The sequence below is a fragment of the Maylandia zebra genome, linkage group LG9, assembly GCF_041146795.1.
Source record: "Maylandia zebra isolate NMK-2024a linkage group LG9, Mzebra_GT3a, whole genome shotgun sequence".
NCBI classification, from domain to species: domain Eukaryota; kingdom Metazoa; phylum Chordata; class Actinopteri; order Cichliformes; family Cichlidae; genus Maylandia; species Maylandia zebra.
The window spans coordinates 6833025-6846904 of NC_135175.1; the positions used below are offsets into that span (position 1 = coordinate 6833025).

Consider the following 13880-nt stretch of genomic DNA (forward strand, 5'->3'; position numbering starts at 1 on the left):
TAAGTCTTGACTAAGTAAACAAATAAAATCCTGAAAGCAGCCCCATGACAAAGGTCAGTTGTCTGAGTCCAGTGATTCACTTCCCTCTGGTGTACTTTCTGTATTACAGTCTCATGTTTGTGTGCATCAGGGAATCAGCTTGTGTATAATTCAACATATATGGCACACTAAAGCCTGAGTGTAGTTTTTGTTTTCTCTGAAAAGTGCTACTACTGGAACATTGTTTTGAGTGGATTAACCTAGAGATGGACCGTGCTGGAGTGCCATAATCGTCTGAAAAGTGTTATAGGCTTCAATGGCTAAGCTTCCTGCACTGGCAACTGTGAGACAGAGGGGCTTTACTGGTCAGCCTAGGCACACTGCTCTACACACATACACATACTAGAATGCAATCTTCTTACATATCTGGATTAAGGGGGTTGTGCACGGTACATTCCTGGGTTAAACCCCTCCCTCCAAACTCCTGTTCATCCCACACCAACATGTTGTTGAACAATGTGCTTATCTTGACCCTCACTGTGGCGTGGCAAATCACAAAACCCCACCTTATCCAAATGCCAAGTGTGCCATACTGATGGCCTAGGTAGATGCGAGAGTGCTTGCTGTTTGCTTCCATGTCTTTTTTTGTCGCTTAATTTACAAATTCACTCTCCTTATTTTTGGGGTGTCACTAAAAAACCCTCAGTGGTAACTGACAGGCAAGTAATCTGCCTTTCTTAGAGTCGGGGTTTATGTGAGTGCTCGGTGGCCCGGGCCAGGACCCCCTCCTGGTGGTCAGTAAAAATGTTTGTTGTTGATCTGCCAGCCAGTCCCCAGGCTCTTGAGCATCTATTGATCTAAAATGAGTGGGCGTTTGCAACCATGGTGACATATTCTGGGCAGATAGCACCCACTCCACTGGTTACTAGGTTGCAGCGCTTTAGATATGTTAAGCATGCTGTGTATGAGACACTGTTTAAGGATGAGGGTGTTGGAAAGCCAATCACAGAAACACCAGTTTGCTTTAAATATGTTAGTTTAATTACATGTTCAGTTCACCTTTTAGAATTGTGAGAATCCTGATGCATCCCATAGTTTGGATGGAGGACAACAAAAAGGAACCAAGGCTACAGCATTTGTTGCAGATTGTTGGTATTTTTTATTCAGCTAAAACTGATCCAAACCATCATGCTGAGCAAACAACCTTTACTGTCAGGACTCCTTAATACATTTATTTTTGATTAAAAGGTCTACAAAGGTATCAGATGATACCGTTATGGGGGCAAAGACCAATGTTCTGGGGCTTCCAATGTAACCAGCAGATGTCTGGATAATGACCAATGCATATACAGGTTAATATTTTCAGTTCTACGCACCAGTCATAGTTTACAGTCCAAGTGTGACTATAAATACATGTAAAAACCCCAATAAATAGCTGACGGATCAAGATTACATTTTGGGCAACTGATCCATTCTTGTTCTTAACAGGCAGTGTTAACGCCTCTCCGTTCTGAACCATCCCATTGGTTCATCTGGTCCCATTTCCAATGCCCCTTTGTTCCTTTGAAGCAAACCCACTGACCCTGATCGTAAATGCCATCCAACCTAGTGACAGCCACGTTCCAGATTGCTGTCAGCACCACTCAGCAGGAGGGGACCACCTCATGGCTCAGGGTTACCGACTGCCCCAGTTTCTGCGCTGCCCGGTACACGTTCTGTTCAAGGCCCACTGGTCTGAGCTGCCTTTACGTGCCATTGCTGGCTTGACAAAAACAATGGCGGCATTCTCGATAATGTGGTCAAACTCGCCCAGTGGAAATTGAATTGCTTTCTACAGAAGCAGCTCTGTGACAGTCAATTACCCAACCAAGACCTTTATGTGGGTCAACCAGAGGACAAAGGAGAACAAGCTTATCTGTTAAAAGATATTGGAGCCCATGAATGCGTGTACATGTGATAGTTGGTTTTTCCCTTGTGCTTTAGTGTAGCATGATTATATTCTGTATTTTATATCATTTTTTCCTACCTAGAATAATGAAAATCCACCACTTTAAACCAGATTTCTTTGTTTATTTAATACATTCTTATTTTCTAACCTAAATATGGGTAGTGGGATTCTGTCAAATATGAGAGGAATACAAGTCTAACAGCATGTGAGCACCACACTGCCAAGAATATGTTGACGTGTAACTCAGGAGGTGGCAAGCAGTGCACAGTTCAGTGTGTAGTCATGTTTTCTGTGTCACATGCAGACCAGTGGCTAGCTGATGATGCAAGTCACTTTTCTAAAGACCCCAAACATGTGACCAGGCAGTATAGATGACAAGGCAGCCCTCTCTCTGGCAGAGACTGTACGCAACAATGGCTTTTACAGTGGCTGCTCCCGTGCTGGAACTTTTCTCTGGCTGGATATACCCCGGGACGGGGGCACAAAGAGGGGAGGGCCGGCTGCTTGGCAGAGTCCAGATTGTGGGCTGCCTGACCCATAACCTGTGACACAATGCATCTTTCTGTCACTCACACACACACACACACACACACACACACACACACACACACACACACACACACACACACACACACACACAGCTGAACACCCTGAGTCATTTTATGTAGGCCAGTGGGTAGAGTGGGGTGAAGAGGCTGGAGATTTAAATGTGCCCTTTTAATTGTATGTATAGCCTAGTAGCCCACTTTCCTTGGCCCTGTCACTAAAGGCTGTGGTAAATCATTATTAACTAATCTACAGTGACGCTGCCCTTTCATCAGAGCCCAAAGCAAAGTCTTCTACTTATGTCAAGAAACCAGTGGGATTCAGCTGAGGTTGGTGGAAGAGCAAAAACAACCCTGTCCTCACTTTCGAGTAGCTGTAATCAAATGTGTGACATTCTTGTGTGATAAAACATCATCAGCTCAGCTTCTTCCAAATGACCAATCAATACATCGAACCACTGTTTCACTGCTACTAAGGTCACAGATTGAACAATTAATCTCTGGTGACGCTGATAGCTTGACAAGAACAATGTGGCTTTGAAAATGAACATTTTGAAGAATTTATTTACACAGCAAATCTGTAGATAACGTCTATACAGCGGAAATGATTAGTTATCAATGGGTTTTCTGTCCAGTGGAAAGCCATCAGTGGGTTTTTTTTATGTGAATTTCCACATGACTCAAGGTAAATATTAGAAATATATTTGTAAATAAATAAAGTAATTGTCTCTTTTCTCCCCAAATTTGTTCGAACTGTCGTTTGTACAGCATGAACTGGTTCATAAGCTCATAAATTAGAGGATCTATCTGGAAATTAAGTCATATAAGGCCCCCCACAGGTCAAACTATAGAAGGCTCATCAAATGTTGCCTGTAGCTGTTTTAGTCTGTGGCTCTCCAAGGATCAGTAAAGCTGGACTGCTTTCGTATTGGATGGCTGTCCGGCACCTGCCTCTGCTAGCCTTACTGGGCCTACCCAACCACCAGTTAGCCATGTCCACCACGTCAAAGTCTTTGTTTTTATTTGTTTCATAGAAATAATGACAGGACATTTAAAGGCATGGTGTTTAAGTTGATGAACTATGGTGCTGATAATCTAGATTAGGATTACTGAAAATAATAATTTGCTACTATAATCCAGAATACCATCGTTTCTTAAAGAATGATAACCCATTGGCCAGATTTCGAAGCTCATCATAAGTTCACATTGTGGAGACATTTGAGGATTTTCATACAACTGTTACAAAATCACTAAAATGAAGGAATAAAAAGCTAATCGCTAATTGACTCAGTGATGGCTAACATCTTTCTCCAGTCGCCCAAACCTTTGATCACATAAAGAAACAATGCAAAGTGAAGACATAATTTTCAGACTTCAGATATTTTGTGACCCTTTAGTGGATTAAAATATCTATAGGAGACATTTTCAGATTGAAGAAAATCAACACTTCTGTAATGAAAATACACAGAAGTATTTGTGCATGTATCGCTATAGTATTGATCATTATCGTATTCCCTTTCCCTTTTTAATTCAGCAAGATTCATTTGTGAACTCTTTGCATATTTTTAGATGATTGTTTATGAGGACTAAACGAATAAAAATCAGAGTTGTAAATGTAGTAACTGTTTTTTCTCCCCTCCTATTCTCTGCCTTAAGCAGAATGAGTTGTCCAAACCACCTGCTGTGCTCTGGGCTCTTTTTCTCGCTCTGCTAAGGTAATTCCATTTCCTTATTGTAGACGAGCTGCGAGTGCAGCACTCAGCTCTGTGGGGGGTCCCTGCCGTCAGCCTCTCCCAGCCCAGATGTGCCGTTACTGTCTGCCGGTCCCAAACCACCTCATCCCTCCGTCCTAGCTCTTTTTTTCACCTTTTGTCCCTCCTCTTTTAGCGCTCGCCCTCACTGCTCTATAGATGTTGCTGCTGCTGTATCTGTCATGCCATGATAATTTGCATTGCTTGTCCTATGAGAGTATCAGGTACACCTGAATATCCTGCACATCCTGGGTTGCCTTTCAGGTTTTTTTTTTACTCAGCAGCTACAACAAAACCCAACATGGCAACAAGACATTTTCATTATGTTGATATATATCAGAGCCTGTGTGGTGTAGCTTGTTCAAACTCTCATTAAATATTCAGAACCTTCAGCCTAAATTTAAGGAAAGCTGTCGAAGCACAACCTGCACTTCCTGTTTCCCTGCCTGTGTTTGTGCGTGAGTTGGATTTACTACAGATTGCTGGTTTGAGGTTGTTTTCTTGGAGGAAGTTTCCATTTCCCTTGCGGTTGGCTGTTGTCTGGTGAAGTGGTACCACTTGGCACTCAGCTTCACCATGGTTTGTGTCAGCTTTCTGCAGAGTGTGATCGCAACCAGGGGCCTTAATAATTCAGTTCACATGATGAAATGCACGCACGCACATTCTCGCACCCCTCACACCCTATAGCACTCCAAAGACGGCTACAGGGTGATACACAGAAGGAGAGAGAGAGGGAGATGTGTGGAATTATTCTATTTGAACCTCGAGGGCGGCAGGGTGGCGTTTATCTGGGTCACATTCTGGAGAGGAGGATCATTAAATCTGGAGCATTAGAAATCAGCTACATGAAAACACTAATGCATATGCATGGTGCAAACACAATCCCCCACACTGAGATGGAGATACACACTGACTCACAACTCACGCAGCTTGCCATCCCATTTCATATTTTGCCTGTAATGCTGTTGTGAGATAAAAGCACTCCTCGCTGTACGTTTGATTTTCAATTAACCTGATTCACTGGGGTTAGTACCCTGATGCACCGCAACCTGCGTGCTCGGCGGCTCCAAGGCGCTCCCACTCTGTTCTTTCCACTAATGAGTCATCTTGTGTCTGAGCACAGATAGACAAGCTTCCCTTTGTCTCTGCCACGAGCCTTCTCTAAAAGAGAAATAAAGCAACTAACATGGAAACATAAAAATAACATCTCAAGTTGAACTCTGTATTTGGTAAGCTGTGCTTCCAGGTTAATCTTTGGTCAGAATAAAAACTCAAGTATGATATATCAGGCTAGCGAAGAAATACAAACAACATGATGAAAAGTTTAATCAGAGCAGTCTCGATTGGAAGTAAAGCACTTTTGGAGTTTTCAACGTGTGAAAGGACAGGAATAAGTTTTCCTGTACAGCTGCAGGTAATGAGTTCATGAGCGGGCCCACACATGCAAAAAGAGCGGCACATGCACTTTACTGAATCCCAAAAAATGACAAAACAATTACTTTTGAACAATAAATACCACATCTGTAACAGACTACCTTTCCTGTCATTTCCACCTGAACTGCAGGATCAAATAAGGCAGAGCAGTGCTCTGGGTAATAAGTACTGTTGTACTTATAAGTACTCCACGGCTTTGGAGCTGGAGTCCACGAGAGACTGTGTGGAGAAGCAGCTGTGTGACATGAAGGGTCAGCACAGAATCAAACTCCCGTGTAGAGAATGTGACATGTAAAGTCAAAAGCTTGGCTGGTAAGAAGCAGCTGAAGTTTCAAAATAAGAGCGTGGAGATAATCTGAGGATGGAAAATATTAAATGGTGAAATGAGTTACAAAATGCACTTGGGTGACCATTAATATAGCGGGAGTCAAGTTGAGAAACAATGCTGTTCAAGTATTAAGTAGTATATGTATTCAAGTAAACCTGGCTTTGCTATAAAGACAGAGAGATCCTACCCCTAACGCACGCACGCACACACTCGTATTTCTTGTATCCACATTAAGGCTTTAACATTGCTTTCTCCAAGTGCCCCTCTACTTTGTTTGTTTTTAACTTGTTCATTGCACTCTGCTACAAGCAGAACTCTTCACATGGGTGTGTGAAGCGGAAAAGATGTCACTGAGAAGGAGCTGGTTGGGAGACCTTGGATGTTTTGATGTACTGCTTGTTTATGCTGACTGTATTACTGTTTAATGAGCATTAATGCTGTCAGCCAAAGTAAGCTGGGACCCAAACGTCGCCCGTGGCCTATGAAGTTCCTCTGCTACATGCTCTGTAATGGACGGGCTTAGTGCTACAGAAGCAGAGGGAAAAAGCCATTTAACTGCATCAGTACTTGATGTTTACTTCACATAAATAGGTGACATCAAATAAGGAAGAAAGTATTATCATGTTGTATTTCAGGTACATTTCAGGCCAGTTTGTAAACGCCATCTTCTCCTTTATAGTACAAAGATTTGTGTGTTTGGTGAGTCTATGAACGTGTGTGTGCGCACCTGTGCACTGCAGCAGAGGCAGGGTATGAGTTTGACACCTTTCTCGGATTTCCACCCACACCAAACACTTGCACTGATGCCTTCTGTCACCTGGCTCGTCAAAACAAAACCGTGATGTGCGCTCGACGTACTCCTCCCACCGATCTGCTGCCCGGCTAACGAGGTAGTGACTCTAATCTGTCATCATCCTCGTCTGTTTTGGCTGACCTTTCCATTCACAGACTGAAACCACACACAAAAAGGGGGGCACTGGGATCAGCTGTGATCACTTTGTTTTGTTTTCACACACAGCTGGTGGCAGACTTACAACAATGCCAAAAATCTAATCTCGATGGCGGTGGGTTTTGGCAATTTGATCATTGCGGCTTGTTGGATGTTATTTCCTGTTTGCGATTGGCTTTCCGATGGCTTTTGTTGAGCTCTTGTTGTGTCTCGGAAAGTGCTGAGATTAGTTTTTGGCTTTTGTCGTGAGTAGATTCACAACAGTTTTCAGTGCAGAATTCACTGGAGCGTCTGTCACTCTAAATGGAGCGTGTGAACCAGATTTTATGACCCCAAGGTTGTGAACTCTGACCTTTTTATAGCCTTTGTCCATGGTACGGCCACTTCTCAAGCAGTCCCTTCTGATTCTTTCTGCCATTGCCTTCATCTTGCTCTGTATTTTCTTTCTCTCTCCCTCCTTACATCCATCTCCCTCTCTCCCTCCCTGTGTCTCTGAGAGGATCAGGTCATTCAGCTAATGAGTCCTCCTATTTAAGGCTAGCACCAGAGCCCTAAATAGATCTCTTAAGATCCTTTAATCGGCCGCTGAGGCCTCTTCTGTTCTCCGTGACGACTGTGTGGATGTAGTCAGGTTGTTACAGTCGCTACTACTTGCCACATCGACATACCTGCTCAGGACCACCCCAGCCCTGACCGGACTCGTCTCTCTTCTTTCGGACCATGTTTTCATACCTGAGGACCCCTCATTACATTGTGAGTAGCTGCCATTGTGCACTGTGTAAGAGAAGGCTTAGTGAATGGGACTGGATGTGTCAAGGCTTAGGCTACTTGGCTGAGGGGAAAAGTGGAGCAGGTGTTGGTGAGTCTGGGATCTTGTCATGGTCTCTGATAATCACTACCATGCTGTACCAGCAGACTGCTCAGGGCTCGTATAATTTCAAAATCTCTGGTAGCCCTTCCGGCAGACACTCTTCAGTTTATGGTAGCCCAAAATAAATTCAAGTAGCATGAAAAAAAAGAGGACAATTTTTCTTTGATTGACTTAAAAAAATTGTTAAAACACAAATTACAACAACTGTAAAAAAAAAAAATACAATCATCAACTCAAATATTTGGTTCTAATTGAACAGAAACTTCTATGAACTTGTAAGAACTGTGTAGAACATGAATCAGTCTGTGTCAGATCCTGAATCTGACATTTCCACTGAAGTCACGGGTAAGAGGTAAGTGGAACCAAGATCTAGGCCATTTGCTTTGTTTGCAAAGACTGCAAAATTTTGCCAAAGGTAGTTCACTCTTTGCAACATCACGCTGTTCTAAACAGCTTTTTCTTCTGCGTTTCTTCTGGACTTCTTGTTGTGCTGGGTTTATTTTTAGTAGTTTTTTTGCAATTGGCGTTTGTTCTGGGAAAGATACTGCAGACTGAGCAATAATGCATTTCTTGGATTTCTCATGGGTTCTAATGGGGTCTTACTTAAAATTACTGGTCCCAGTAACAAAGGTGCTTGTTGACTCAGAAATCGAGGGAAACTCAAGACACACCTCGCAGAACATTATGTTATTTAGCTCGTCATATTCCAGCCACAGAAATTATTTTGTCCATGAAACCAAAAAAAGCTGCGCTTTCCTTTTGCCTCATAGCCTGATTTGTCATATCTTTTCCGTTTTGTGATCGGCTTTTCTTTGGCTGTCCCTTCTTCACCCTGACCTGTCTTATTTGGCTCTGCAGAACTAAAATACCTGCGTAAATCCATCTGCTTTTACACAGGCACTTGCATAATGATCAGCGATTCTCTGCGCAATCAACCTGTATCACATGTTTAAGCTTGCTGCGGGAGATTTCACTTGTCACGTTTGAATAGTAAGCTAATGAGTGATAAGACGATGTCAGAGGAATTAGTGCGCAATTAATCTGTCACTCACCAGTCAGTAGCTGCCGCTCTCTATTCACAGTTCGCGCGATCGCAAAGTGAAAGTGAAGCAAAAAACAAGCGGAAATTCAAACGCGATTTCAATATGTCACATACTGACAGCTACGTTTGCCAAAGAATGCAAAAGCATTGACATATTTTTTCTTCCTATGACAGCCTGACGGGCAGGGCTGAGATGGATTTTGGTAGCCCGACCAGAAAAATCGCTAGCCCCGGGACGTCGGGCTAGCAATTTTGCGAGCCCTGCTGCTGTTGTAATTTCCTTGTGTAAAAAGCATGTGTTATTGATAGAATAATTCCATAAAAAAGACTAATACTATTAGATATCCGACTTCTGTATATTTCGTTTTTAAATAATAGGAATAAACAAGTACCTCTATGCTGTAGCATAGTTGTTTCACCTAAGTGCATACTAAATATAGAGCTAGAGGTGCTACTTTACGTTTCTCGTTAAAAATTGAATGTGCGAGTTGATCATTTAATTAGAATAGCAGCAGAGCAGCTTCGTAGTAAAACTGCTTTTGTACCTCATGCTGTACCTGTTGGCTCCCGGTAGTCACCATGACGAGTGAAGTTCCAGAGAATTAAAACTAAAAAAGATGACAGTAATCCAAACTACACTGGTAAATAGCAATATAGCAATCTATATGATAATATGAAATCTATAATCAAAGCATCCATCATAGAACTGGAGCTATGTCTGTTTACCAGACAGTCACCAAAACAGTAGCACTAAAACATTCCACAGCTCATAAGTTTAAACAGTGGAAGCCAATGCAGAAATGCCTTATACACACACTCCAGCAGGGGGCATAAGTTCCAGTCGACTGTAAAATATCGAGGAGAGGAGAAAATTCATGAACTGACTGAATTCTTACATCACCATGTTAAATTCAGTGAGCTCTTTAGAATTACCTATTTTTTTCAACAATGTATTTTATTTTATACACTGTGGGGCTGAAATCACATTAGGAGGTTGGCCCAATACCTTTGTCCATATAGTTTAGCAAGGCGTTCTTTAGGGTGGTTTAACTGTTGATCGGTAGGTTTCTACAATATGAGCACTCAAGATCCACTTCTGTGGAAACGTTAGACCTAACATCCAAAGGATATACGCAATTATTAAAACCACCTGGTTAACACCGTTCAACCCCGTGACATAAAAACAGAAAAGTCGAGGCATGTCATTGGTAGCTGCTCCTGTGGGTCTTGTGTGTTGTCTCATGGGGATTTACTGAAATGTCCCATAAATGTTCAGCCTGGGATTGAGATCTGGGACAAGTTCGGTGGAGTGCATTATCCTGCTGAATTAGGCAACCGGTTGCCATGGGGAACATGCATCTTCAACAACCTTTACGTGGGCGTTATGTGTCAAAGTAACATTTAACACACGAATGGCAAGTTCAACTGGGCCTTACTTATAGAAGGTTGACAATTAGGACCTCCCCGTTCAGTTGACTCTGATTCTGCAGTTCACTACAGTGATTCAAATACCAATTCCTTTATTTTGACATAATAACATGCTATTGGTGGGGGAAAACACTATTTCAACTCAAAGGCATTTCTTGGTTGGTTGAATAACTACAGCAGCTGTGTGTTGTTAAGGGTTACATCTCAGTGTGTACTGATATCTCTGCATTGGTGTTGTTCCTTGAATCTTCATAATGAATATTGGTTAAGGTTTAGCACTACAAGTAACCAATCACATTGTTATGATGTCATAGTTTTACAATGCAGAAAAAACCCCTGCTGATGTCCACTCAGGACAAAAAAACTCAGAAAATGGGAAGCTAGGGTCAGGGCTGGGAGCGTTATCGTGGTTAGTGATAAAGTTACAGCGGCTAAGGTTATGTGTGTAGGATTGCAGGAAACCATGACGTCACAGTAATGTGATTGTTGACTTGCGATGTGGTACTTGGACCAACATCAATTATGACGATCCAGGAAAAACACCAACAGAGAGAGATCAACACCGGGCCTGCATCACACACAGGAGGTCACCCACATGACCGCGTTTTTTTTAGAGAGGGGCTCAGCTAGCAGGGAATTACTTTACCTAAGGTTTCGCCTTCTCTCTTCTGATAGCCACGAGCACAACGCATGTTATCATCTTGATAAATTAATCTTTTGAGTTGAATCAGGGATCCTTAACTGTTGCTTTGAAACAGTGACTTTGAAGGGGGCAGCCCTGGTAAGACTAAAGCATCCTCAGGAGTATTTCTAAACCTTGGCTGTCTGTCTGTTTCGGGTTACATGAGAGAGAAGAGGCTGATGCTTGTGTTCACATTCTTCCTCCAGCATCAAAAGGGAGTCGGAGCGAGTGAGTATAAAGAGGATCTGACCTTCACTTAACCACGGGGCAAATGCAGTTCAGCCTGAACGGGCCTGTAACGAGAACAGACTGTGTCAGTGAACAGAGCTGATATTGTGAGATGTGACAGTGCCTCGCCTGCGTGCTCTGAGGTGATTGTCTTCACAATTAAAGTTTTTCCTCAACATGGGTTGATGAGTTGAAGCACCCCCCCCCCCCCCCCCCTCCTCCTCTCTGTTACCCACACACCTGCCTTCCAGTGTGAAGGAAGAAAAGACTGAAATACACCATGTACAGACAGTTCTTTTATTCTCTAATAATAACTGGCAGGTTGGCTTAACCCCTTCCACCCACCACCTCTCCACAGCAACCACAGTAGTACCTACTGTGGCTCTGTTGTTCTCTATTGTTAGTGTCTGCCTATGTCACAATGTTTCTGCCCGCTCCCTCCCTCCTACCAAGTAACCCTTGTGACACTTCACACCTCTTTTTAAACCCCCCCCCATTTCTTCCATTTCCCCCGTCATAGTCAGCTGCTCAGCTGCAGTGACTGAAGGCTGACTGGTCATTGTTATCCTCTGTACCAAGAACCCTTGTATTGTGTGCCGTCTCTGCACTTCATCGCTCACAGCATCAATAGACCTCAGACCTACTGCTACCAGGCTCTCAGGGCCTGTATTTTCCATCAGCCCTCCTCACAATGTACAGGACAGTGAAGGGGAGGATAGCGGAATACCTCACATGTACCAGAACAATTTCAAAATTCTTCTTATGTGAACTGTGAAACCGTCTATTTCTGCCCGTTAACTGTTTTATGGAAGACTGCAGCCAGTAAACAAGGAGCATGCAGATGTAAGCTTGGACAACGAAGAGTTGTCACATTTAATCCAGCCCTCTCATATGATACATAATCATTTAATACTGCAGCACTGGTTGACTGTTCAGTGAACGCTGGTATAAAGCAGTGATGACTGTTTCTTCTAGCATTTGTTATCATGAAGCATGTTGACTTGATACAGTAGGGCAAGCACTTTTTCATAAGGTGTTTTTCCTTAAAGAACTATTTCAAGTTTCAGCAATCAGTTTTTCAATCAACAAATTCTCCAGTATCTGTACTTTTTTGTGTTTAATTTATGCTTTTTTTAATTATTCAGTGACACCTTTGTATGTGCACCACAAATATTTTAAAATGATTAGCTTTCAAATGGCTCACAAAACTGATGTGACATAATAGATAAACGGCCACAGCCATGCATAAAGTTCTCATCTCAGTCCGTAGGCCAGTATCGATCAGAAAGACCCGTACCATGTCTGACTGTTGCATAACGGTGAATCACTAATTCCTGCAGTTCTTTTCATTGTGTCGGCTCATATAACAACGACGTTGTTGCAGTTACCTGGATGGAGCAACGCTGTAATTAATGTTATTAGTGCTCTTTGTATTGTGACAATTCCAAATGTCTGCTTTAACCATAAACCTTTTTCATGCATGGGATGTTAATTAGATATAGGATTATAGCACCTGGAACTGGAACACATAACTATAATAGAGCCTTTATGTTGGAAATGTCATTGGTTGCACTCGGGTTTATTTGCTGCCATGAAAAGGTGTCAGACACCTTCAAACCTGCGGTCTGCTTGGAAGGCTTGCAGCCGTAACGCACCACCGTTCTCTTCGGTTTTCATTTGCCCCTCAGGGCTTGTGCATATTGACAACAATCACTCACTGAAGTTAATGTTTGTAATTACGGTGAATTAATTAGACCTCAGTTAGCAGCAGCCCCAGTGAGTTGTCTAGATAAGAGGGCTGTTTATATATAATTTTAGGTAACAGACCTTAAAAAATGTTTTTGTCACATACAAAACATAAAGCAGGGAGACTTATTCTGACATATTTCTGTTATATCAGGTGAATCTTCTTCAATAAAAACAGACACACATTTGTTTTCATATCTTAGTGAGGACAAATCTAATTGACCTAATGCCAATTTGTTTAGACAAAGATTTCTAAACTTGTACACACACACACACCTCTCTGTGTCTAAAACTAGTGTTCTTCCACTGCTGCCTCTGTAGCAGGACTTACTACAGTCCAGTGACTTAAATCGAGGCTGACCTTTTTTAGCAGGCTACTGTAGGTATTACATAATCAGCTTCACAGGATGCAAACACAGGGCTGGTGTTTATAAAATGTGACATCTTGAACCTAAGGTTGTCAGTTTTTCTCGCAGCAGTATAACTTTTTTTAGACATGCACTCGTTTTGACTAATCTGTTGGCATCTGACCAGTTTGTTCTTCATGCACGGGAATAATCTACACTACCTTGTGGGAAATCACAGATGTTAAAAAATTAATATAAGACAAAAGTCTAAATATCCCAGAACAGCACTGGGTCACCTATAATGTCAAACATATTACATGTTATTGAAGGCTAGCTGTTGTTGACAATGATGTAGAGTATTTAAAATTATACTAATAGTAAAAGATACACAGTTAAAAGTAACACAAAGGACGCAAGTGGACACAAAATTCAGTTTCCAGGTGTGTAAAAGGTTGAAGCAGTTGAGTCGTTTTTTTTCCAAGTTCGGTGAGGATTGGATGGACTAGCACCGACATGCACTTGAACTAAAATCCTGTTATTTTGTAAAAGTAAATGATGATGATCCTTGGAAGGCTCCACAAAAAAACAAAACAAAACAAAAA

The 13880-nt window shown here is 42.2% G+C and overlaps 1 protein-coding gene across 7 annotated transcripts in view; it reads left to right on the plus strand.

Annotated features, from left to right (window-relative positions):
* The window catches only part of arhgap12b (Rho GTPase activating protein 12b), a 66485-nt gene that overhangs the window by 19268 nt on the left and 33337 nt on the right, over positions 1-13880 (plus strand). Inside the window, exon 1 of one of the 7 annotated variants that reach the window (XM_076887914.1) lies at positions 7513-7687. The exons of the other annotated variants lie outside the window; for them this stretch is intronic. Within the exon in view, the coding sequence (XP_076744029.1) occupies positions 7655-7687 (33 nt within the window). The 5' untranslated portion in view covers positions 7513-7654. Of the gene's footprint in view, positions 1-7512; positions 7688-13880 lie in introns of those variants that run through there. 7 annotated transcript variants of the gene reach the window in all.